The 21,900-nt window shown below is 57.2% G+C and overlaps 7 protein-coding genes across 7 annotated transcripts; 2 read left to right on the top strand and 5 right to left on the bottom strand.

The window, feature by feature from the left end:
• Window positions 1-86: 86 nt before the first annotated feature.
• EX895_002102 (uncharacterized protein) lies at window positions 87-2,045 on the bottom strand (the record flags this gene model as incomplete). Its single annotated transcript, XM_029882701.1, has 1 exon — window positions 87-2,045. One exon carries the CDS (start codon window positions 2,043-2,045, stop codon window positions 87-89), a length of 1,959 nt encoding a protein of 652 aa, XP_029740846.1.
• Window positions 2,046-2,280: 235 nt separating this feature from the next.
• EX895_002101 (uncharacterized protein) lies at window positions 2,281-3,189 on the top strand (the record flags this gene model as incomplete). The annotated part of the gene is made up of 1 exon (XM_029882700.1): window positions 2,281-3,189. The coding sequence occupies one exon, from the start codon at window positions 2,281-2,283 to the stop codon at window positions 3,187-3,189; it is 909 nt and encodes a 302-aa protein (XP_029740845.1).
• A 124-nt stretch (window positions 3,190-3,313) lies between these two features.
• On the bottom strand, window positions 3,314-4,849 carry EX895_002100 (uncharacterized protein; the record flags this gene model as incomplete). Its single annotated transcript, XM_029882699.1, has 1 exon — window positions 3,314-4,849. The coding sequence occupies one exon, from the start codon at window positions 4,847-4,849 to the stop codon at window positions 3,314-3,316; it is 1,536 nt and encodes a 511-aa protein (XP_029740844.1).
• Window positions 4,850-5,401: 552 nt separating this feature from the next.
• Window positions 5,402-7,324, bottom strand: EX895_002099 (uncharacterized protein; the record flags this gene model as incomplete). The annotated part of the gene is made up of 1 exon (XM_029882698.1): window positions 5,402-7,324. The coding sequence occupies one exon, from the start codon at window positions 7,322-7,324 to the stop codon at window positions 5,402-5,404; it is 1,923 nt and encodes a 640-aa protein (XP_029740843.1).
• Window positions 7,325-8,056: 732 nt separating this feature from the next.
• EX895_002098 (uncharacterized protein) lies at window positions 8,057-10,423 on the top strand (the record flags this gene model as incomplete). Its single annotated transcript, XM_029882697.1, has 1 exon — window positions 8,057-10,423. The coding sequence occupies one exon, from the start codon at window positions 8,057-8,059 to the stop codon at window positions 10,421-10,423; it is 2,367 nt and encodes a 788-aa protein (XP_029740842.1).
• A 247-nt stretch (window positions 10,424-10,670) lies between these two features.
• EX895_002097 (uncharacterized protein) lies at window positions 10,671-11,564 on the bottom strand (the record flags this gene model as incomplete). Its single annotated transcript, XM_029882696.1, has 1 exon — window positions 10,671-11,564. The coding sequence occupies one exon, from the start codon at window positions 11,562-11,564 to the stop codon at window positions 10,671-10,673; it is 894 nt and encodes a 297-aa protein (XP_029740841.1).
• A 1,647-nt stretch (window positions 11,565-13,211) lies between these two features.
• On the bottom strand, window positions 13,212-18,305 carry EX895_002096 (uncharacterized protein; the record flags this gene model as incomplete). The annotated part of the gene is made up of 2 exons (XM_029882695.1): window positions 13,212-18,146; window positions 18,231-18,305. The coding sequence occupies 2 exons, from the start codon at window positions 18,303-18,305 to the stop codon at window positions 13,212-13,214; spliced, it is 5,010 nt and encodes a 1,669-aa protein (XP_029740840.1).
• Between the last annotated feature and the right edge of the window lie 3,595 nt (window positions 18,306-21,900).

Raw genomic sequence — 21,900 nt, 5'->3', positions numbered from 1 at the left:
CTTTGTTCAGTCGGCTTTCGGAACGCAAATCATAACCATGACGTATCTATTGCTCCTGTAAAGTATGATGAAGCGTTCGGTGAGCTTTACCAAGCGACGACATTGCCTGCTGCATCACGCACTTGGATCGCGTCGTAGTCGAGCGACGACCAGAAGTCGTCCCCCTCTTGCTCTTGCTCCTGCTCCTGCTCCTCGACCTTCTGCGTGTGCTGCGTCGAGACCGCTCGAGCTTGGTGCTCGAGCTCATTGTCAAGCTCGACCTTGGGCAGTGCGGGGGTGGCCCTGGCCTCGTGTCGGCGCGCCTGCTCGGCGCGCCACTCGCAGCCTTGCATCCACTCGCATGTCCAGCAGCGCCTCGTCTGGTCCGGCGCCACCCCGACGAGTGCACGCTGGCCCTTCCACATGCGAATCGTCTCGCGGAGGTGCGTGTCGAGCGCGCTTGGGTCGTGTAGGAATGTCACGGTTCCGATGATGGCGGCTGCCTCGACGGTGGATGCCGAGGTGGGGTTGCGTCGAGGCGTGGTGGGCGGGGGAGGGCCGAGGGTTTGCTGGATGGCTTGTGCTGTGTCGTTCCGGCCTTGGAGGGCGTCGAGCGATTGCTTCTGGCCTTCGTCGTTGCGCTCGGTTGGCTGCGGCGGGTTGGGCAGCTGCTCGTCGTCCAATGCGCAATGCTCGGTCTCGAAACCGCTCGCTGCGATCCCGCTGTTGTCGAGTGTAGCTTGCCGCACCTCGTTTGGCTTTGCTGCCGTCGAGATGCGGCTTGGCGGCGGCTTCTTGCGCTTGCCGCGCCGCCGCTCCACCTGCCGTCGATACGTCAACCCCAATGCATCCTGCACCACCCCCGCCTTGATCCCGCTACGCCCACCACGCCCCGCATCCTCAACTAACGCCCTCAACCCGGCCTCCAACAATAATCGCACATGGTGGAGCGTGCACACATCCGCGTCGTGCTGCGCGACAAACAGCGCCAGATCGGTGCCCCAGCTCTCGCACAGTGGTTGGGCGTCGCGCAGGAACGAGGCGGAGAGTGGCTGGTGTGGGTCTAGGTCGAGTGCGTTGAACGTGTGCGTCCAGTCCATGGGTGTTGCGTTTGTGTCGAAGGAAGTTGGGAACGGGGTTGGCGAAGAAGAGGGCGGGGTTTTCGCGGAGAGCGAGCCAAGGAGCAGACCGTCTAGGAGGCGTTTGTACGTCATGCATTGCATGCGGGCGCTGTATTGGTCTTCTGGCGCTGGGAGCCAGGATGAGATTCGCGTTTTGGTGTCCGATAGGAAGTAGGCCCATCCGGGGTCGCTTTCTGGAGGAGTTGGTTCGGTTGGAGGGGTGCTTCGAGGTTGCGAGGAGCCAAAGAAAGCGGTTAGTGGGCGAGAAGTGTCGCCACTCGTCTTGGGTTTCTTGGGACTGGTGGTTGTCTTGCGCAGCTGATGCTTCTTCCACTCTTCCTGACTAGCCCAAGTCTTGCCCTTCTCCTTTTCTGTGGTATCGGTGTCGACCGTACGCTTCTCAATCTCGTCAATCACTCCCATGACCAGCACCCCGTGTATCCACCCGTACACAGGAACCTCCCTCACACAGGCGTTGTCCCTCTCCCTCTCCTTCCCCTTCCCTTTCCCCTTCCCAGGCCGCATCTGAATCAGCCCCTGAACATCGCACCACAGATTCAACAGCCTCAACGCCCACGCATCCTCGTTCGTCTCTGTCTCTACCACCACCTGCACCGGAGCAACCTGCCGCTCCAACACCGTGTGCACCGCTTTGCCAGCTTGGAGCGTGCTTTCCTTCTGCGCGACGAGCTGGGGTGCTGCAGCGAGGGTCTGGCCGGCTTCGGTGGTGATCGTGGCTGGACGCTGGGAGGGTGGGAGGTGGGAGAGGGAGAGGATGCCGTATTGATAGTTGTACTCGCACCATGACGGGGCGACGAGGTCCGAGACCGAGAGGTAGCCTTTGCGCGCGAAGTGGTCGGGGAGCGAGGTGGGTGGTGGTTTGACGCGGCGGCGAGATGAGCGGAGGTGCGGGCTGGTGCTGCTGGATGCGGTGGTGTTCGTCATGTCGGGAACGGTGGCGATGTGTGCGTGGACATGTTGGTGTTGAGGTGCCCAGTGGGAGATGGAGGTGATCAAGGACGAGAGAGACTCAGCAAATCTTGAGGGAAAGGGTCCAAAGCTCGGCCAATTCAACGCGAAAAAGCGCGGCGATTTCTTTGGCTTCTTCTTTTTCTAACTTTGTGTCACTCGACATCTTCTCCTCATCTTTCTACCTTCCACCATCCTTACCCCTCACGCAATGCCACACCGACAGCCCCATCATCATGCGGCCCAGCTGCGTAGCCTCTTGACATCCCTCCTCCTCCTCACCCCGCCCCAACTCACACCCACCCAGATCTCACCAGACCTGCACATGCGCCAACGCATGCTCTCCCTCCCCCCTCAGCCACCACACGCCTATGACCTTCCCGAAACCGACTCCTTCTCCACCAGCAGCCTGTCAGCGGCATCGGACGACGACCGCACAGCATCGCAACACGATTTTGTGTCCTGGCTTTCGCGTCCACCCGTCGAGCTAGCTATCTCGACGATCGATGTCGAAGCAACTGCACACGGCTTGTTCACCAGACGCTTGACAGCGTTGCGTGTTGCAGAGCAGGGCGAAATGGATCCGATCGATTTGTGCGACTATGAGGTGCTCTGTTGCGATGCATGGCACGATCACCGACGGCTGTTGGTCAGGTTTCCGACTAGTGAAGGAGGCGAGGATGGGTTGTATATGATGGTTACCGTGGGTGAGGAGGGCGACATGCGACTGGACAACCTGTTTGCGACCGAGCGGACCGTCGTACATGAAAAAGGATTGCATCGCTGCACAATAGCATGCACTCCGAGTATGACGTCAAATGCGGCGATGGAAGAAGAGCAGGATGAGGATCAAGGAGCAGAGTACATCAACGATGCGGATGATTTCTGGGCTGGATTCTCGGATGATGAAGATGCGGAGGCAAAGAAAAACGTGGAGACAACAGGATCTTTTGCGGTCGATACGAGGTCAATGCACGAACAGGGAACGACGGACCAAGAGACGGCAATCAGGGACATCATTCGCGGCGCCTACACCCTGCATCGCTCAATACGGTCACCCAGCACCGACTCGGTAGAAGACTTCATTCGACTCGTCAAAACTTCCATCGCAACCTCCTAACCACACCACACGACCGCAACTCTCATCAACGCACTGTAACGCCTTATTGTCACCAAACTGCATCATCACGCAAAGAAAAGAAAGCACCCTTGCACGGCTAAATATAATCATCTGACAGTACCATCTACAACACCGGCCCCTGCTGATGTTTGACACTGAACCCGCTCGGATCCACCCTCGTATACACGCGCTTCAACTCCTCGAACCACCCGTACGTCTCAAACACCTTCTGACTCGCATCCACCTCATTCAGCAGCAACGGCAACCCGGCACTTGGCGGGTTCTCCTTGATCAACCGCAACCGATCCAGCTCCAACTCGGGCGGAAAAGCGGTGGTTCCAGGAGCGAGGATGTTGCTAAACAGCCAGTGGCTGTAGCTCCGCCCGCGTGGGGGCGAGAGGGCGTTCCCGCCCACGAGGTAGCCGGCGTCAATCTGGTGTGTTCGAACGGGGGTGAAGGAGAGGAAAGCCGAGTCGAGCGTGTGCTCGTGTTGCGCGAGGAACGTTTGGACGCTGGACCACAGCGAGGAGTACGTCTTGGTAGAACGCGAAGGGTATAGCGAGCCGCCGATCCATTTATATGCCTGACTCGAGCTCCAGCCTAAGGGCGTCACCTTGGTGACTTCGTAGTAGCTCATTGGCTTCACATCCACCGCTGCCCCATCGATTGCTAGCATCGGCTGGAACACTCGCTCGAAGTCCTGCTGCGTGCCCTTGTAGAAGAGGAACGTTGTGCCGAGCCACAGCGTCGAGCTGTTGTGCTTGAGCAGGCCGACGTTGGTGAGCACGGTTGCACGCGCGTCGTCCCGTGGCTGTGCGACGAATTGCTCGGTCAGGCGGACCATGGCATCCATGCCGGTGCGGTCGAGCGAGGTGACGGTGCCGCCGAACCAGCGCTTCTCATCGCGTGTGCCCGTGGAGAACGCGCGCAGGATGTAGCGCGTGACGATCCCGACCCGGCCACCGCCGCCCTTGATCGCACGCAACAACTGAGGATCCGACTCCGCATCTACCCATCGTATACCACCGTCAACAGCAACGACCTCAGCGGCGATGATGCCGTCACACGCATAGCCGTACAGCGGGGAGAGCAGACTCAGCCCACCCCCAAGCAGCAGGCCCGTGCCTACATGCCCTACACGTCCGCCCATCGGAGCCACGCCATGCTCCTCGGCGTACTCGTAGATCTGCTCCCAGCGTAGCCCGGGCCCCACGTGCACCACAGCTGCGGCCGCATCGTAGTGGAACCCTGTCAGGCGCGAGAGGTCGAGGAGGATGCCGGAAGCGACGCTGTCCCAGCCCGCCATGCCCGTGTGCCCGCCTGCGCGCACCGCGTACGGTGCAGCGTGCGCATAGATGCTCCGCATGGCCGTGGCAGTTTCCTGCGTTGTTGCCGGCTGCACGATGCAGATGGGCCGAAGGACGTTGTTGAGCGGGTTGAAGCCGTTGGTGCGCGCAGCTGTGTATGCGGCGTCGTTGTTACTCGAGGGGATGAGGACGCAGGATGGTGGGAGCGTTGTGCGCAGCTCCTCGCAGACGGCCGAGGCTGGCGAGGCTGCTACAGCGAAGGACGCGGTGGAGCTGGTGGACAGAGCCGGCGCAACGGCGGCGGCAGTGAGAGCAGCAGCGGCTATGCTAGCGACCAAGGAAACGAACCACATCTTGCCCCTTACGACTCTCCCCTTTCATCCTAGAGCCCCCCGCCCGCCCGACCGCCGCTTTATATAGACATCGAACAGCACCAAAGTAGCAAAGCCAAACTGCGCAGGCGCACTGCACAGCGGTCCCCAAACCACGTCTCGGAGCAGAGCGGCCCAAGCTCCTTTCTTTCCCACCACATCGCACATAACCCACCAAAATCCTTGACCTTGACCTTGATTTTGACCCCGAACCTGTACATCTCTCGCACACGCCTCCTGGGCACGAGTGTATCTGCGCCTCGATTGCCGCGTGTGAAACGCCGTGCCCGTCAAGCAGCATAGCCCGAACCCACTGAGAGAAAAAGCAGAAGCACCGAAGCGAGACAGCGCACAGAACGCGGCAGGTCCCGTGTCTAAGCGAGCGTTCCCTTTGTCGTCCCACTTCCGCCTCCCTCACACGTCCTTCCACTCACAGATCCACACACATACTGTATGTACGCACATTCAGAGGCACAGACACTTATCATCCCACCTCGAGCATGAAGAAGAAGAAACACGAATGATTTAAGCCATCTACGACCTCCTCCGTGCACTCGCCCCCGGCGTCGACACCCCCTCGCGATCCCTCCTGGTTAGACTGCTCTCTGGCATCCCCGCCGGTTTCTCCACCGCATCAATCTCCAGCTTGGCCTCCTTCCAGTTGTCCAGATTCGCCTGCGCAAACTCGCGATGCATCTTGGCAAAGTCGAGCATCATCTCCTTCAAGTCGCTCACCTTCTGCCTCTGGAATCGGTCCAGGTCCGCCTGGATCGCGGTGGTAGCGTAGTGCAGATCGTTAGAGGTGAGCGAGAGCCCTTCTTCGAGCAGAGAGATCTCTTCGCGAAGCTTCGAGATGTTGCTGCGGCGTGACGCGTCTCGATCAACGTCCATGACGCTTTGAAACGTGTGTGTGATAGCGCCCAGAAGGCCGTAGCCTGTTGAGCGTGACGACGAACGCTTCGAGGGCGAAGAGGGAGGAGAGGCTGCTCGCGATCGTGCACTGCCAGCGCCGTTGGCGTCTGTTGTGGATGAAGTAGCATCGCCGTTGCCGTTGCTGGTACTGCCACGCCCTTTGACGTTACTGTCGTTTGCACTGTCGCCCTCCTCTCCGCTGGCTCGTCCATACACAGAAGCAGAGGGACGGAAACCGGATCCAACCCCGTCGCGGATACCGTTCGCGTCGATGCCGCCACCGGTCACGCGACCACCGCCGCTGACCAACCCGGCCCCACCGCGCTCCAACGCCTCTTCCAGTCGCTTGGCCTCATTCTCGACGCGCTCCAGCTCTTCCAGCTGCGTCTTTTTCGCCTCGAGCGCATCCTGTGCCAGTTCGTACTGCAGATGCTTGAGGTGGCGCCACTTGAGCAGCTTTTGGAGGATAGCGGCAAACTGTGTATACTCGTGCAGAGGCTCAGTGAACTTCTCTTCCCACTGCTTGAGCATCTGACCTGTTGCAATGTAGGCAGCATCGGCAGCTTGGCCCGTTCGCTCGATGGCAGTCGCAAGCTGACCAGACTCGGTGAGCGAAAAGCCGTTGAGGATTGCGCCGAGCTCAGCATAATCGGTGGAAGCTTCTGTCCACCGTCTCATCAGTCGGCGATTGACCTTTTCCATGCTGCCTGAGAGATGATTGGCGAAGCGATTGGTGAAAGCTTCGGAATCGATGAAGCGCTGATTCGGGTGTCGCAACGAAGAAACCGCCGAGGGCAAAGGCAGGTGGGCATATGCTGGACTGGCGTGCGGATCGGCCGGGTTCTGCACGGGCGCGCGCAGGTTGTTCTTGGGTAGATGTACGAGTGGAGGCGAAGCAGTGATGTCGTTCCAAGAGTAACGACCGTCCAAGAACTTTTGGAGCACCTCGTCACCCCGAAGCTTGGGGTGGTTGTCGCATCGGCGCAGGAAGCTCTGAAGCATGCGTTTACGACGCGCAATGATGGTGGCATCTTCCTTTGCCTTGCTCTGCTTGGCCGCATAGTCGCTGAGCGTATGTTTGGAAGGTATCGGCGCAATGATGATGGTGGGATGCAGCCGGATGAGCGCTTCACGCAGTGCCTCGAACTCGGAATACCTCCTCTTTGCTTCGGCGGTGCCGTTCTGAATGACATAGACGATAAAAGACGAGCCGCCGTCGCCCGACTTTTGCGCATCGATGATCTCAATGATGGATGGTGGCGAGGCAAAGGTAGCACGGTGGGCGGAAGAAGGCGAGGAAGAGCGGGTTTTATCGGATGAAGGATCAGCCGTAGCGGTCATTTGAGCTCGCGAAGAAGAGCCGGTCCAGCCCTGGTCGTCGTCATCCTCTTGAATGCCATTCGAGTTGGATGGACGTGCGTCATTGGTGCCATTTTGCAATGAAGAGTGCGAGGACGGTGTTGATGCTTGGTTTGCTCCGGATGCTTTGCTCTCATCTTCAGGGATTTGGAACGGGTTCAGGTCATCGTTGTGTCCCGAGCTCATCTTGAGTTGCTACTAGTAGATCGCAAGTGTCTCGGGGCAGTTTCTTTTATTGTATCGCGGGGTTTGAGCGCTCAGAAAGCGTGATGGGGTCAAGCAGAATCGCAGGATATAGCTCAACGTACTTGCGCTATCACTGATGAAATGCTGTTACCGTGGAATTGGATCTGCTTGGCGTGTTGAGCTCGATGTCGCGATGAATCTGGCAGCCGAGAGGTAGGCGAAGGTGGAAAGCAGCCCAGTGTAGTGACTGCAAGTCGGTGCAAGGTATAGATGGTGTTGGTCAGCGGTTGAGATGCAATGAGCATGTCGAGGTCCATCTTGATCGAGATGGATTGCACTGCCCGCCGCAAGAGAGAGAGAGAGGTGGCGGCCAAGTTCCAAACAATTTCAGAGCCGTGCTGTGCTGCCGCTGCTGCTGTTTGCAATTACTCTCAATTTTCTCTGTCTGCCCTGTGCGTCAGCCATGAAATGCAAACACCCCTTCTGTTGCACAAACTGACTGCCCAAGTGCCTCTTGGACCCCGTTCAACTCCACATTGCAACGCACGGCTCCAGCCACGCCAGAATGCCGTGCGAAAGGCACGCAACTCAGGAGCCACGCGCGGACCCTTTTTATGGCAATGTTCAATCTTCCAGCTCACTCTTTCGACTGCCTCCCTCTAACCCACCATACACCAATATCCTTCACCTATCGAACAAACCTCATGACAGCATCATAGATCTATCATGACCATGCTGTCGACATCACCGGTCAACGCCAAGTCGATCGTCTTCCTGCTCGGCTTGCTCTACCTGCAAGCACATACCGCTGAAGCCACCATCTCCGCCTCGGCCGGCTTTCCTCAGGACGTCTTCGCAAAGCCAGCATTTCAAGTCAACTTTGGGGGCGTCGGCAAGGATGCGCCTACGCTGCCTATCAAGTATAGTGACGCGATCCATCTGCTGGAGCACCAGCAGCAGCAGCAACAACAACAACAACAACAACAACAACAACAACAACAACAACAACAACAACAACAACAAGCTTCTGTCTCTTCACCTTCCTCCGCAACGCAGTCCGTCGCACCGCACCAAACCCGCATCTCGTCTCTGGCAGTGACAGACCGTTCAGGCTCTCATTCAGGCAATCATAAAAGTGAGATACCTCAGACGCGCTTCTGGTCTCTTCAACGCACCTCGCCAGACGAATTTCAGCTATGCTCGATACCCGACTTTTCCTACACAACCAGCCATGGGCCCTCCTCGAGCCGACCATCGCCCTCATTCGCTGGCACATCGCGGCCCAGGCATGAACTCATTCGGACCGCGCAGACGCTGCTCGACCCTCTGAAGAAAGTGTGCCTCTATCACACCACCGATTGGTTCACGTACAGCTTCTGTCACGGGCGAGAGATCCGCCAGTTCAGGCAGCTTGGTGCCGAGACCGCCGCTCAGAAGGCCTTCAAAGCTGCCGGTGGCGGTGGGGCTGGCAAAAAAGCAGCTCTCGATGCAGCGGAAAAGGTCAACAAGCAGCCGCATCCCGTGGCAGACCCCGACTACCCGGCCTTCATCTTGGGTCGGTGGACGCGCCAAAATGAAGACATTGTCGGTGACGACCAGAGCCATCTGCGACGTCAGCAGCAACCTCTGGTCAACGAACCAGCACAGGACTCGACTGGTGTCGCAGTGACATCGAATCGCGGACTACCATCCGTCATCAACGCGGCTGGGCTGGATCTAGTAGAGGAAGTGCAATTTGGCGACTGGGACGAGGAAGAGCTCTTCGCAGCTGAAGCCAAGGCTTTGTCGCAGTTTAAGGAATCGCAAAGCAACAGCAATAACGCTGTCGAAGCTGCTCATGATGCTGCTAGCGGCACCAATGGACCAGCGTCGCAACGCCACCGCTATCTCACGCAACGGTGGACGAACGGCACCATGTGCGACATGAACCATCAGCCACGTACCGTCGAGGTACAGTTCCACTGTTCCAACCGCAAGCCTCTCGAGGACCGCATCGTCATGTTCAAGGAAACCACCATCTGCAACTATGTGCTCATCGTCGAGACGCCTCGACTGTGTGCGGATCCAGCGTTCGGAAGCGAGAAGGAGGAAGCTCCGCTTCCTATTCAGTGTCATGCGGTGGTGCGAGACGATTACGCTGGCCCCACTGTGGGCGATCCGAACAAGGTTGTGCAGCCTCCTCCCGCGATTGATGACGGGGCTGGCGCGCAACCAATGGAGGAGGAATCGACCGGGTCAGCCAGCACTGAGCCGCCGAAGGAGAACGAGGTGTCCGCCAGCAACGCAGACGGAGCAGGGGAAGAAACGACCACCTCGCACACGTACGGCGATCCTTCTCGCTTCGGCTCGGTGCATGACGACTACTACGACGAGGTTCTGGGCGGACCGGGAGCATTGTACCAGCACTTTCATCACGATCACGACCATGGCCATGACCACGACCATGACCACGATGACCACCACCACCAGCATCTGGACGATGAAGAGGAAGAGATCTTGGTCGAGATCGGCGTGGATGAAGATGGCAAACTACACTTGACCAAGGTCAGCGACCAGACGGCTGGGGGCACCATGGAGGCAAGGCGCCGCGAAGGCGGCAAGAAGCGCCGTGACGACGACAACGACGGTGACGGTGAGCGGCCGCTGGAGATCCAGCTCGACATTGACGATTTGCTGTCTGTCTTGCGTGGCGAGGAAGGCGGCAGTCTGGAAAAGAAGCTAGCCGACAAGATCTCGCACGTGCTCAACGAGAAGATGCAGCAGCAGCACGATGCATCCACTCCTACGGATGACGTATCGGCGGAGAGCAGTGAGAAGCAGGCTGCGAAGAAGCAGACGCCTGACGAGGTGGCCAAGCTCTACCAGCGCCTGCTGTCGACTGTCACTGGAGGTACGGGCACGGGGAGGAAGCAAGAGGCGAAAAAGGGCAAGCAGTCGCAGCAGCAGCCGGCACTGCGCATGGAAAAGGTGGGTGACAGTTTGTCCGAGCGCGTCAAACGCTTTTACGACGCCAAGCAGCGCAGTGCAGAAGACAAAGACGAACAGGGCGGTGAGCACAAGGCGGATCTGCCTTTATTGGAAGTGCACCTCGAACTGTGAGAGCGGATGTTGCGAGGCAATGACAGGCTTTTTCATCGCTTCGTGCGCGCGTGTGTGTGTGTGCGTCTGAATGGTGTGTGGTTTTGAGGCTTGCTGTGCGAATCGTGAACGAGAAGGTTTATCTACAATACAAAGAAGAAGCGGTTCGGATTTGGGCTTGTACACAGCTCGCCAACAGGCGATTTGTTGCTGTCTCGAAGCTGTCGATCGTATTCCCTTTTTAGCGCGCCATCACTGATCCGGCTCTCTAGACATACTTGCCGAAGAAGGGAATCAAGCTCTGAGCAATCGTGAACGAGAACACGAGCTTGGGGCCGACGACGAGGACCTTTGGTGTCAAGCCCTTGAAGAAGGCGCTGAAGCCTTCGTTCTTAATCATGTCCTTGATGATGGTGACGCCGCCGACCTTGCTCTCGAAGTTTGCGTTCTGGATGCGCGTCTTGACAACGTCCAGGGGGGCGGCGACGGTGATCGAGGCGACTGAGCCGCCGATCGAGGCGAAGAAGTTCTGCGTCCATGTGGCATCCGAGTAGTTCTTCAGGCCGAAGATGTACTCCTTAGTGAAAGCGGAGCCTCCGAAAAGGGCGAACGAGCCGGGGGCGTTTCGGGCGGCGGTCCAGCCCCAGCCACGGTAGAGGTTGACGTTCTCGTCCGCCAAGATGCGGAGGAAGCCACGGGAGCGGAACGCCTCGGGGTTGGTCTGGCGCTTGATCTTGAGCACGTCGAGCGGCAGCAGCACAATCTCACCGATACCCGTCAGCGAACCGGCGGTGGCAGACATGATCGACTTGCCCGCGCGCTCGCCAAACATCGAGTCGAACTGCTTCTTGTGGTGCGCAGTGAGGTAGTCGTTGAAGTACGGCTGCCCGCCAAACTTGTAGATTCGCTGAAGCACCTTGTAGCCCGCCGCGTAGCCCAGTCCCGGGAACAGAGAGACAAACTTGGTCGAGAGGTTGGCAGTAGCCTTGTCCTTGAACACCACCTGCGCCATCGAGAGTCCCGATACCTTGTTCGACATGAGTCGCTTGGCTACCGTGTCGACCGGGTGGAACACGAGCAGTTCCGCGATACCGGACAGACCGGAACCGAGCAATCGTGCCTGCGCCGATTCGCGCTTGCCGCCAGACGGAGGTGGAGACATGGTCGGTGACGTTTTCAAGGGAAAGAGGGGGGAGAGATGGGTATACTGTGAGATGGAGGGGAGAGTGCAAGATCAGAATTATCGCATCCGCTCTCTTCCAAAAAAAAGTGCAAGTGGAAGATGGCCGAGTCAGATGCAGACGAGCAGCACGCACGAGGCACTTGTCGCCTTTCTTGCGTTCGGAAGAACCCTTTCGCAATCATCAATCGCAACCGGCCAACCAGCCAACCAGGCTGCAGCTCCCACCTGCTCTTGCTGCTCCAGATCAAGAAGAAAAAGAAAGAGAAAACAAAAAAAAAAAACGAAAACGTCGACGCGGGCAATTTCTAGGTTTCCGCGTCGCCGCTCCACAACCGGTCAAGGAACACGCGAGTGTGATAATCGTTGATTTTGATCTGCCCACCTGTGGTTTCTTTTAGATTTCCCAAAAATTCCCGATAACGCACACCTAGCGACCTTCGCAACGAAACAACGGGCGACAATCCGAGCGTCTCCGGTCCGATGTTTGGTTGGCTTGTGAATACGTACGTGGACTTTGTCCAGCTCGCTCTCTGACTGAACAACACTGCGTTCGGCTGTCGCTCAAAGGCTGCTATGAGTGGGCTTGGTGAGTCGTACATCCATCACATGACCAGACGACTTTGAGCTGGCTGCTTATGCCTGGCGAGAGAATCGAAATCAAGGTTTGCAGAGCATAGAGCCAGGGGCGATGCTCAACCTCACCCAAGGATTCGTAAGGCAAATCGGGCGACCGGATCTCACGTGATCGAGGGACAAGTCAATTTTTGAGAGATTTCTACTTTTTTTTTGCGCTGGAACCCGCAGTACGGTGGGAAGAGGTTTGCTTTCTTGCAGTTTCACGACCCCCTCTCCTTGTCTCCCCCACCATCTGCAGCAGCCTCGACTTGGTTCCAGCGAGCGCAGTCTACCGTTCTCCCTCCGACCTGCTTTCAACGCAATGTGCTTGAGATGGGCGCAGTAGTCTTGCATTCCAGCCGAGGACCGACGAGCTCGCTGCAGATCACCGTCAACTCGTAAGTCTCCTCTCAATCACGCACCGCCATCTCTCTCTCTCTCCCTCCGCGCGCGCACACACACACAGAAAAGCAAAGGTTGCAAAGGAGCATGTAGGACAGCACAGAAACGGCGGGCATATGCAAAACACAAAATGATGACACTATCCCATTATCTCAGAGCCTCGTCACTTATGGGGACCTACCGGCCCCGACGACGCAAGGAGTCGAGTTACTTTGTCATAGTTACACTGATTTGTTTTGTGGTCTCGTCCCGCATCGACAATGTCGAGTGGGACCGGCAGACCCAGGCCAAGGCAAAGGACGGGCAGACGGACCAGAAGAGAGATGCGCATATGCGTTCGCATCGTGCAAACAGGGACATTTTTGACTGACCCAACACTTCTTCGCTCCCTTTCCCTCTTCGCCATTGGTCCTCACCTTAGCTAGATATCTATGCAATGCAGCAGCAGCACAACAAACCTCACTTCAGCGTGAATGCTAAGCTCAGGACGACGTGCACAAACCGTCTGGAGCTGGAGTCAAATGAGATGCAAACGAGACAGATTCTAGCATTCTAACGAGAAAACAAAACCACATGTGTTGAAAAAGACATCGTCCGCGTGATCAACCCTCACACCTTCATGAACCTGAACAAACTCGCCAGCTTGACAAACCTCCTGCCGTTCTTTGCCAAATACTTGTCTACCGTCTTGTGCAGCGCATCCAGTTCGCGCTTGTTGACGTCGAGCATGGCCAGTACTTCATCCTGCCACGCCTTAGCACTCGCTGTTGCCGTCCCCGCCGAGACCTTGTCACGAATCCTCGATACGTCGAACAGCGACTCGAGGTAGACCAGCTGGTCGTACAGCTGCTTGTCCCTGTAACTCGGCTCGACGCGGCCACGGCAGGCGAGGTGCGACCCCACTTGTGCGGTGGCATCGAGCAGGGCCGCCGACTTCGCATCGTGGATGGCGAGGCATCTCTTGGCGTAGACACTCGCCATGCGCGTGCGCGAGCCGCAGTTGGGATCGCTGCACTCGGTCCAGCCGGCATAGTAGCGGTCGATGTAGGTGCGCACCGCGAGCTCGAGCTGGATCGCCACCGTGGCGAGCGGCAGCATGCGTTGGCACGCTGGGTTGGTGCAGCGGATGCCCTTGGTCGAGATGGCGTTGCGCTCTTGCGCGGATGTGTTGGTCGAATCGCCCAGCGGCAGCTTGACGGCAGCCGAGCGCGGTCGGTGTGCGGGGCCGAGGAAGGCGCTGCTCTCCCGACAGGTGGGGCAGGTGAGCGTAAGAGGCTCGCACTGTGCGAATCGCACCTCGTCCGGGATCTGCGAGTCGAGCGTTGCAAACTCGCGATCGACTCCAGCGCCGCCACCACCAACACCGGACGCAGAGACGTGGGAGTACTTGGCCGGATCCAACCCCAGGCACTCGGCCAGCCTCGACCGATCCGTGCCCTCGATGCTCTCGCACAGCCTCTCCACCGGCGGCAGGATCTGCAGCGCCAGGTAGTGCTCGTAGTCGATTTTGAGCTCGCTGTCCTTCTTCCTCAACTCGTCCGGGTGGTGCGCCCGCTCCGCCTGCGCAGTCTTGGTGCTCGACGTGCCATCCTCGCCCAAGCAGAAGATGTACGGAATCACATCGCCCATCCTCGCACTGCCACCTCTCGCCTTCATGCGCAACGCCACCTGCACGTGCGGCTGCGACTTGACATCCGGGTAGTCCTCCGGATTCTTACCCAGCCGCTTGAAGATGATAAAGTCGTCCAACGCCACCTGGCCCGTCTTGATCTTGTTCGACATGTCCGAGAGATACTCGTGGATGTGTTCGACAACGAGCTCGGTCGCCTGTCCCGAAAGGATCTGGTCCAGTACGTAGTTGGACACGTTCTTGGACAGCGCCGAGTACTCACGGCGCTTCATGTCCAGACCCTTGATCTCCGTGCTACGCTTCCCATCCTCGTCGACGAGCACAGCGGCGTACTTTTTCTTCTGCAGCAACAGCATGCGTTCAAACACACCGTCAATGTCGATCTCGAGCAGGCGGTATCGTTCGTTGACCGACTTCTTGAACTCCTGACCAATGCGCAGCGCCTCGCGGTACTCAGTGGCATTGGTGTTGATCATGACACTGTCCGTGTCACCGTAGATGACATCCAACAGCATCGACTCGGCCAGGTCCTTAGTGGCGGTGAGAATCTCTCGTCCCTTGAACGTCGTCAATGCTGCCAAAGGTCGCGCGTAGAATCGCGAGTTTTCAAAGCCGAGACAGCCGTACATCGAGTTGGCTGTGAGCTTGAGCGCAAGCTGCTTGATGTTCCACTGCATCAGCTGCGACGGTGTTGCCGTTTTGTCCTTCATCAGCGACTTGACCTGTCGACGACGCGCGACGAGCTGGGCAATGATGCGTGGAAGCACACCTTGCTCAACGTCCGACGATGGGATGTCCGGAATCTTGTCCACGTCGGCGGCAGTGTCACCGCCCGCCTCACCTTCGCCACCGGCGGAAGCAGCAGCAGCGGCAGCAGTCGCTGCAACCTCTTCGTCTTCCAGCCCCTGCGTAGGTGGACGCTCGACCGTCGTGAAATCGATGTTGAACTCCTGAATGATCGACGGATACAGCGAGTTGAAGTCCATGACCAGAATGTACTTGTCCCACAGCCCACGCTTGGGCTCAAAGACAAGACCACCCTTGAACTTGTCCTTCTTGCTGTTGGCTGCGGCCGCTGAGGCAGCAACAGCATCACCGGCACCAGACTTGGCACGCGCCTTGGCCTTGAGCTCGGCAGCCTGCTGGATCTGCTTCTTCTCCCACGCCGAGATCTTGTCCGGGCAGATGTACTTCTGTCGGTGGAAATCGTGCAGCAAGATGTACTCGTTTCGCTCGGCACGTCCTCCATTGAGCGTCTTGTTCCAGCTGTTGCCCGCCAGATTGGTCAACTGCTTGGTCAGCGGCAGGATCTGCACCTTGGCGGCAATGGCCATCTGGAAGAACGTGTCCACCTCGCAATGGCGCACAAACGTCATCAAGCGCTCGGGTGAGGGCGCCAGCGAATCGAAGAACGACGCCGTCTCTTCCGGATCAATGTCTTCGCGCTGGATCTTGAGATGCGTACCGCACATCTCGGTGAGCGACCACGTGGTCGAGGTTATCATCGACTTGCCGTTGTCCGATGCCAAGTCGCAGACCAGGCGGCCGGCGAGGATCTTGAGGTTCATGCCCTGCTTGAGCTTGGGCCACTTGGGACGGCGGAAGCGGCCGACGCGAGACCAATGGTCGGCGCGGAGGTCCTTCATACGGTGCAGGAGGACGTCGAGCGAGACGCCGTTGAACTCGTGTCCGACGATGACGTCCGGGTCGGCATTGTGGATCTGAGCAAGGAGCGCATTGAGCAGCATGCGCTCGTACTTGAGTGTGTGAATCTTGATCTTGCTCTTGCGCGCCTCGGCCTCAAAGCCAGGCGGGAACATGTTGCCGAGCGGCCGGACAGCAGTGAAGACGGAGCAGGGAAGCTGTTCCGGCGGCGTGGGATCCTCAATCTGGTGGTCGCTCCAAGTGCGTGCGCTGACCGCGACGAGCTCCTGCTTGTTTTCCTTGTGGTTGACAACGGTGCGCACGGCGATCGACATAACAGTCAAAGGCGGCGTCTCGCGCGGAGAAGTCGTGTCAGCGTCCGAGATGTGCGAGATGTCCTTGGGATCGTCGATGGTGACTTCCATCTTGCACCACGAGATGGGCGTTGAGCCTTCAGCGAGACTGGCGTTCGAGATCTTGAGCCAGCTAGGGCCAAAGATGCGACGCTTGACCACCAAGAGCTCGAAGGGCGACGTATTGGTGCCGAACGCTTTGCTGAATGTTCTCCCCTTGAAGTCGAAGGGCAATTGGGGCTCATCAAAGCCGTAGCGGATCTTCATGTAGTTGGACTCGGCAGGCACACCGGCATGCTCGAAAGCGTATTTGCGCGTGACCCATTTGGAGAGGAAGCGCTTGATGCCATGCTTGGCTGTGAGCTCCTCGAACTCGTCGTAGATCTCGTCTTCGCCGACAGCGCGATCAGTCTCGTGACCATTCTCGAGCTGCTTGCTTCGGGGTAGAAGGAAAATGCAACGCTCGATGCCGTTGACAGTCAAACAGCATGAGACATAGCGTCCTGAGTCCTTGTCCTTAACCTTGCCCACAAGATACACGACGCCATTCTCGCCCTCGAGGTAATCGAGCCAATAGAAGAAAAGCGACTTGTCGTCTTCGAATGCCTTGATCTTGCCCGCCGAGGGCGTAGCAGTGCCTGCCGCCGTCTTGACGTTGCCATTGGCAGCACCCGGGGTCGGTGTCGCGGGCTCGACGTTCTTCATGAGATCGTTGTGGACCTTTTGCCAGCTGCTTCTGCTCGCTGGCGTCTTGTTGTCCTCCTTGAGGGAAGGCTTGGGTGTCCAAGAGGGTGTCGATGCCGATGGCGCCTTGTTGTCAGCTTCGAGCTTTGCCGCACGCGGTGTTACCACCGCGGCAGGCGCACTCGGCTTCGGTCGCGATGCCTGGCCGCGAGCATCGACCGTCTTCGCCGGAAGCGAGCCCACCTCGACTCGTCGAACCGCCAAATCCTCGTTCTCGTCGTCGCTAAAAGCGAGAGCGTCGTTGCCGAGACCCGCTGCACGCTTGGACGGGTGGCTGATGAAGACGTCGTTGTCCGCGTCTCCAAGACCGAGGCTGCCGATGCGACTGGGCAGGCCCTTGGGACCACGTAGCTTCTTGTTCGAGGCGGGGAGTTCATCGTCGAGCTCAAAGACGGGATCCGAGCCAAGGTTGGGACCCCAGGGAGGCGTGTCGCTACCGCTGACGTGTACGCGAGGCTCGACGTTGTCGCTGGAAGGATGTGCTGAGTCGCTTGTGGGAGCGCCAGAGGAAGGGCTCGTGAAACCGTTGCTGGCACCGAGGGAGCTCGAGGTGCGGAAGCGGGAGAAGGCACTTTCTTCGTGCTGCTTGCGCTTCTTGGAGAGGGAGGAGGAGAGGCGGTTGGCGGGGGAAGGGCTGGCTGGATCGTGAGAGGACGAAGAAGGCTGCGCACCGAATTCGTCGAGGTTACCCATGAGGTTGGCCATGAAGTCGTCTTCCTTCTCCTTGCTCACAGTGGGACGGTACGCGTCGAGCGCGGCAGACCGCACCCGCTGAGCGTCGCGTGCGCGGCTGGCTCCGAGATCATTGGAGAGAGCACCGGAAACACTGCGCTGTTTGCTGAAAGCTGCTGAAAGGCTCGACTTCTGGTACGCGGACGAAGGGGCATCTGCGCCTTTGAGCTTGGAGCGAGCTTTTGTGCCTTTCTTGGGCTTGCGTTTACCCGTACGTTCGAAGTACTCCTGTTCATCCTCGGTGTCCTCATCTTCATCGTCGTGTGCTCTAGCTCGGTCATCCCATTCGTCCTGACCGTGATCAACATATCCTGAGCCATCGTCGTCCTCGATGAAGTCGTCGTTCATGACACGCCCCCGGAGAATGGAGCGGTACTCGTCTTCCGAAACTTCATCGTAAATAGCATCATCGTCGTCGGATTGGTCGCCCGATCTGGAGGTCTATGAAAGAGGGAGAAGGTCTGGGTCAGCAAATCAATTGAGGCGCCGAATGTTCCGAGCGATCACGCCTGCGAAAAGACGTACTGTGGGAAGAGAGATGCCATCGCGCTTCGCCTTGAGGGCTGCAAGCGCGCTCAGCTTCTTTGCTTTCGACGACATGGTTGTTGGGTATAGGCAGGTAGCGGCCGCGTGTTGAGGTCCTGGTCGTCACCGAGATGCGCAGGCCGCTGCTGGGTTGTAATTGTAAATGCAAGTCACACAGATGTCGAGTCGAAGGGCGGGGGAATGGGCAGTGCAGACGCCGTCTACACCGAGTGTGGTGATAGGACGAGATGAGGACGAGATGATGATGTCAAAGAAGGAGGCAGCCGTCCAGACGAACCCGACTTTGGCTGCGCTCTCTGGATTGAGTTGTTCACTCAGCGTGTTGCTGCTGCTGCTGCTTCTGCGAAATGTAATCAAGACGCGCTCAGCTTTCGTGTAAATTGAGCAGAAGAAGCGTTGCAACTTCCAACACACGACGCACTCGCGTTCCTCGCTTTGCAAATCCAGTCTCAATCGGTCAGGGTGTTGGTCAGTCGAGCCAGAATTTAGCCAGAATTTCATAGGCAGCAGGTCGCGATTCCTCCTTTTGCCTGAAGACCAACACTTTTCCGCCTCGCGGTCTGTCAGTCCATATGCGCGACCTCCCTCTTCGCGACGCGAGCGGGGGGCGCGTTTTCGATGTTAGACCTCAGTTACATTCCTGCCGATTGTCAGATCCGAAGGCATGCTTGGCTTTGTCGCTCCTCGTCGAATCTCCCTAAGGCTCTCCGCAATGGGTGGTGGATCGCTTGGGCTGATTGCTTGGTCCATAGCAGCAATATCACGGATATGCCTGAGTTAAGCAAAGTATGTTAGCAATTCAAGAACGGAACGATATTTTCCAGCTTCTCCTCTCTCTCTCTCTCTCTCTCTCTCTCTCTCTCTCTCTCTCTCTCTCTCTCTCTATATAAGACCATGCTTCAGCTCGGATGACCTCATGTTTGCGGTCGTCTGACCTTGACCGGCGCAAACCTGCCGGCTTCCGTCGGTCACAGCACCCAGAATGGATATATTAAGACGCTGTCTAGATATGAGGGACAATTTGAACCGGATAAAGAGTTAATCCATCAAGGTTTGCATTCAGCAAGAACCTGCATCACTTTGCTGCGGGAGCGTCACCAAGTATGTACTAGGCTAGCACAATGGTCTTGGGCAATGGAGCTTGACAGCCGACTCCTTGCCGAGCGGTCTTAAGCGCCCGGAAAGAGTCGAGGAGCGTCGGACGCCACAACAGCGAACTTCCGGAAATACCAACGAAGTGGAGAGCACGGCGCCACGTAAGGCGACCTTGGACCTTGTTTGTGGCGGTGGCGGCGTGTGACGATCGTTTGAGATGCGCGATCGCCACGAAAAAATTGAACACCTGATGCAACTTGCGTCTTGCTCCTGTTTGCAGATGCATCCGTTCCGAGGCGGCCGAGCCGCCAGGGGAGTGGTGCTCTACTGTCAGCGACCTGCCTACCAGGACAAGTTCAAAGGGGTAGACTTGCTGGGTGGGGCTCATCAATTCTACAAAGAGAGAAGCGCAAACGGTCTCTCCAAGCGAATCTGTCATGGGGATGAGCAGCGATGCCGCAGACGCGGTCGAACTCTCCACGAACATGTGCCTTGGAAGCCATGAAGAACGCATGAACCAGTACATACCGCCTTTTGTTGTAATCTTAGCCGACGACAGGTTCCGTGCTCCAGTTCATGAAGATCACATCGAGAGGCAGTGGTTGATCAAAGGCTTTGTGCGATCAGAGAGTAGCACACTCGGGCATAACGAAATGACGAGGTCAGGGTACCGGATTCAGTAGTGAGAGTACCGCATTACGGCTTGTGTGCAGCGTGTTTGTTTGTCCTGTCTAAAGTATGGAGTATGGAGTCCGACGTTCGAAAAAGGCATAGGCTCCCGTGGTTACGCACACACCGCACTATTCAGGGTCAACACAACCAGGCTTTGCGTAGTTCTTCCATTGACAATTGCGAGAGATTCATTCTTCCTTCGGAATAGGCGACAGGTAGGCGACAGGAGGTTTGACAGCTCGGTTAGACTTTCACGGGCCCAGGCGTGTGAAGCAGGAAGGAGAGCCTGGCCAGATTTGCGACTCTGCTGCGCTTCTCATGAGTCTCCCACAGCGCCAATATCACGCATAGCCGTCGACGTGTTCGCCGGTAAGACGACTGCACATGTGCATACAACGCACAAGGACCAGTTTGTCCGACACTATTAAACGTCGGGCGGAGTTAGCAACATGCGCAAGGAAGCGGAGAACATTTGATCCTATCAGCCGCACACATTTTCCGTTCATCGGCCTCTTTGTTCCTAGGAAAACTCTTAGTCAACAACGGTAGCACAAGGTGCTCACGAGCTGAGGAGTGCGACGGAAGTTAGAAACGTGCTTGAGCTGCAACTCGGTGTGGGTGATCGCCAGTCGCTTTTTCTGTGCAGTGAGAACACACGCGACAGGGGCTCGAAGTGAGACAAGGACGTGCAGCGGTGAAGACCTATCTATGCACGCGAACTTCAACTCCCTGAGCCCGGAATCTGGCTCGGCGTGCTTCGGTGTACCTCGACCAAAGCGTCGGAGCCAGTAACGCACTGTGAAGACCGACAGGGTCCCCCTACCACCGTCTGAATTGACTGCAACGACAAGTGACTTGGTTTTAAAATGGAGGAAGCATACAGAAGCACAACAAAGCTAATGTACTTTGACGCAGTATGTCTACTTTGTGCCCTTCTCGCCGTGATCTATGGTGTAATGATCGTAAGGGCGCGAGAAAGGAGTACGGAGGACTAATCGGGACTTGGAAGAAGCGAACCTTGACTACTTGTTTGAGTTGCACGATGTGCGCCACGCTTTCAATCCAAGTACAGCTAGTGGTGAAGCGTCCTTGCTCATTGCAAAACTGAGTCAATAAAGCTCATCGCCGGAAGGAGAGCGATGTTCCTCCACGGGATCATGACATGGTGGCGTTCGTACCGGTTGAGATTTTCCGTCGCATAAAAACGCCACCACGATCGACAAACAAGCCGCCATCAATCACAAGGTACAAGATCTAAAGGAGAATATTGAAAAAGTATCATACTAAACTTGAGCCGTGGAACGGAACATGTTCACGGTCACGTTTGCGGCGATGTCAAATGCCTGGTGACGAGAGTGCCGCATATTGCTCGGAATATCGTCCCGTTGAAAGCAAATCCCCATCTGGAACCAGCGCCGAGACTCTTCTATTGAACTGCTACGATCAGTCATCGTGAAAGGAAGGTAGGTGAGATGAAGATGGACGAGACGTGACAGTCAAGAATTGTATTGCGTGGCGAATACGATATTTAACAACACAGGAAAGAAGGCTGGAAACACTTGTCCAACAGTGATGAGCAATCAGGACAAAGTCGCGGGGCTGAGGGCTCTCTCTATCTCACTCTCTCACCATGATCCGCAGGGAGGGTTAGGGTTTGGATTGCCTTCACAAGGAAAATGGTTCTCAAATTGACTTGACCGGTGCATTAACCCGACAGAGTATTAGTGTTCACAAAGGGGGGCATGGCTGTCAAACCAATACATTTTTGAACATTGCCAAAGTGGAAAGCCTCTTGGTGCAAGCAGGTAAGGGGACACGAGCTGTCCAAATTTGCACCCAGTTCGTATAATCAACAAGCTGAGTAAGCACTTCTTGTTCTGTC

This window comes from Sporisorium graminicola, chromosome SGRAM_13 (genome assembly GCF_005498985.1).
Source record: "Sporisorium graminicola strain CBS 10092 chromosome SGRAM_13, whole genome shotgun sequence".
NCBI lineage: Eukaryota > Fungi > Basidiomycota > Ustilaginomycetes > Ustilaginales > Ustilaginaceae > Sporisorium > Sporisorium graminicola.
This window is presented reverse-complemented; position numbering and strand designations above follow the sequence as displayed.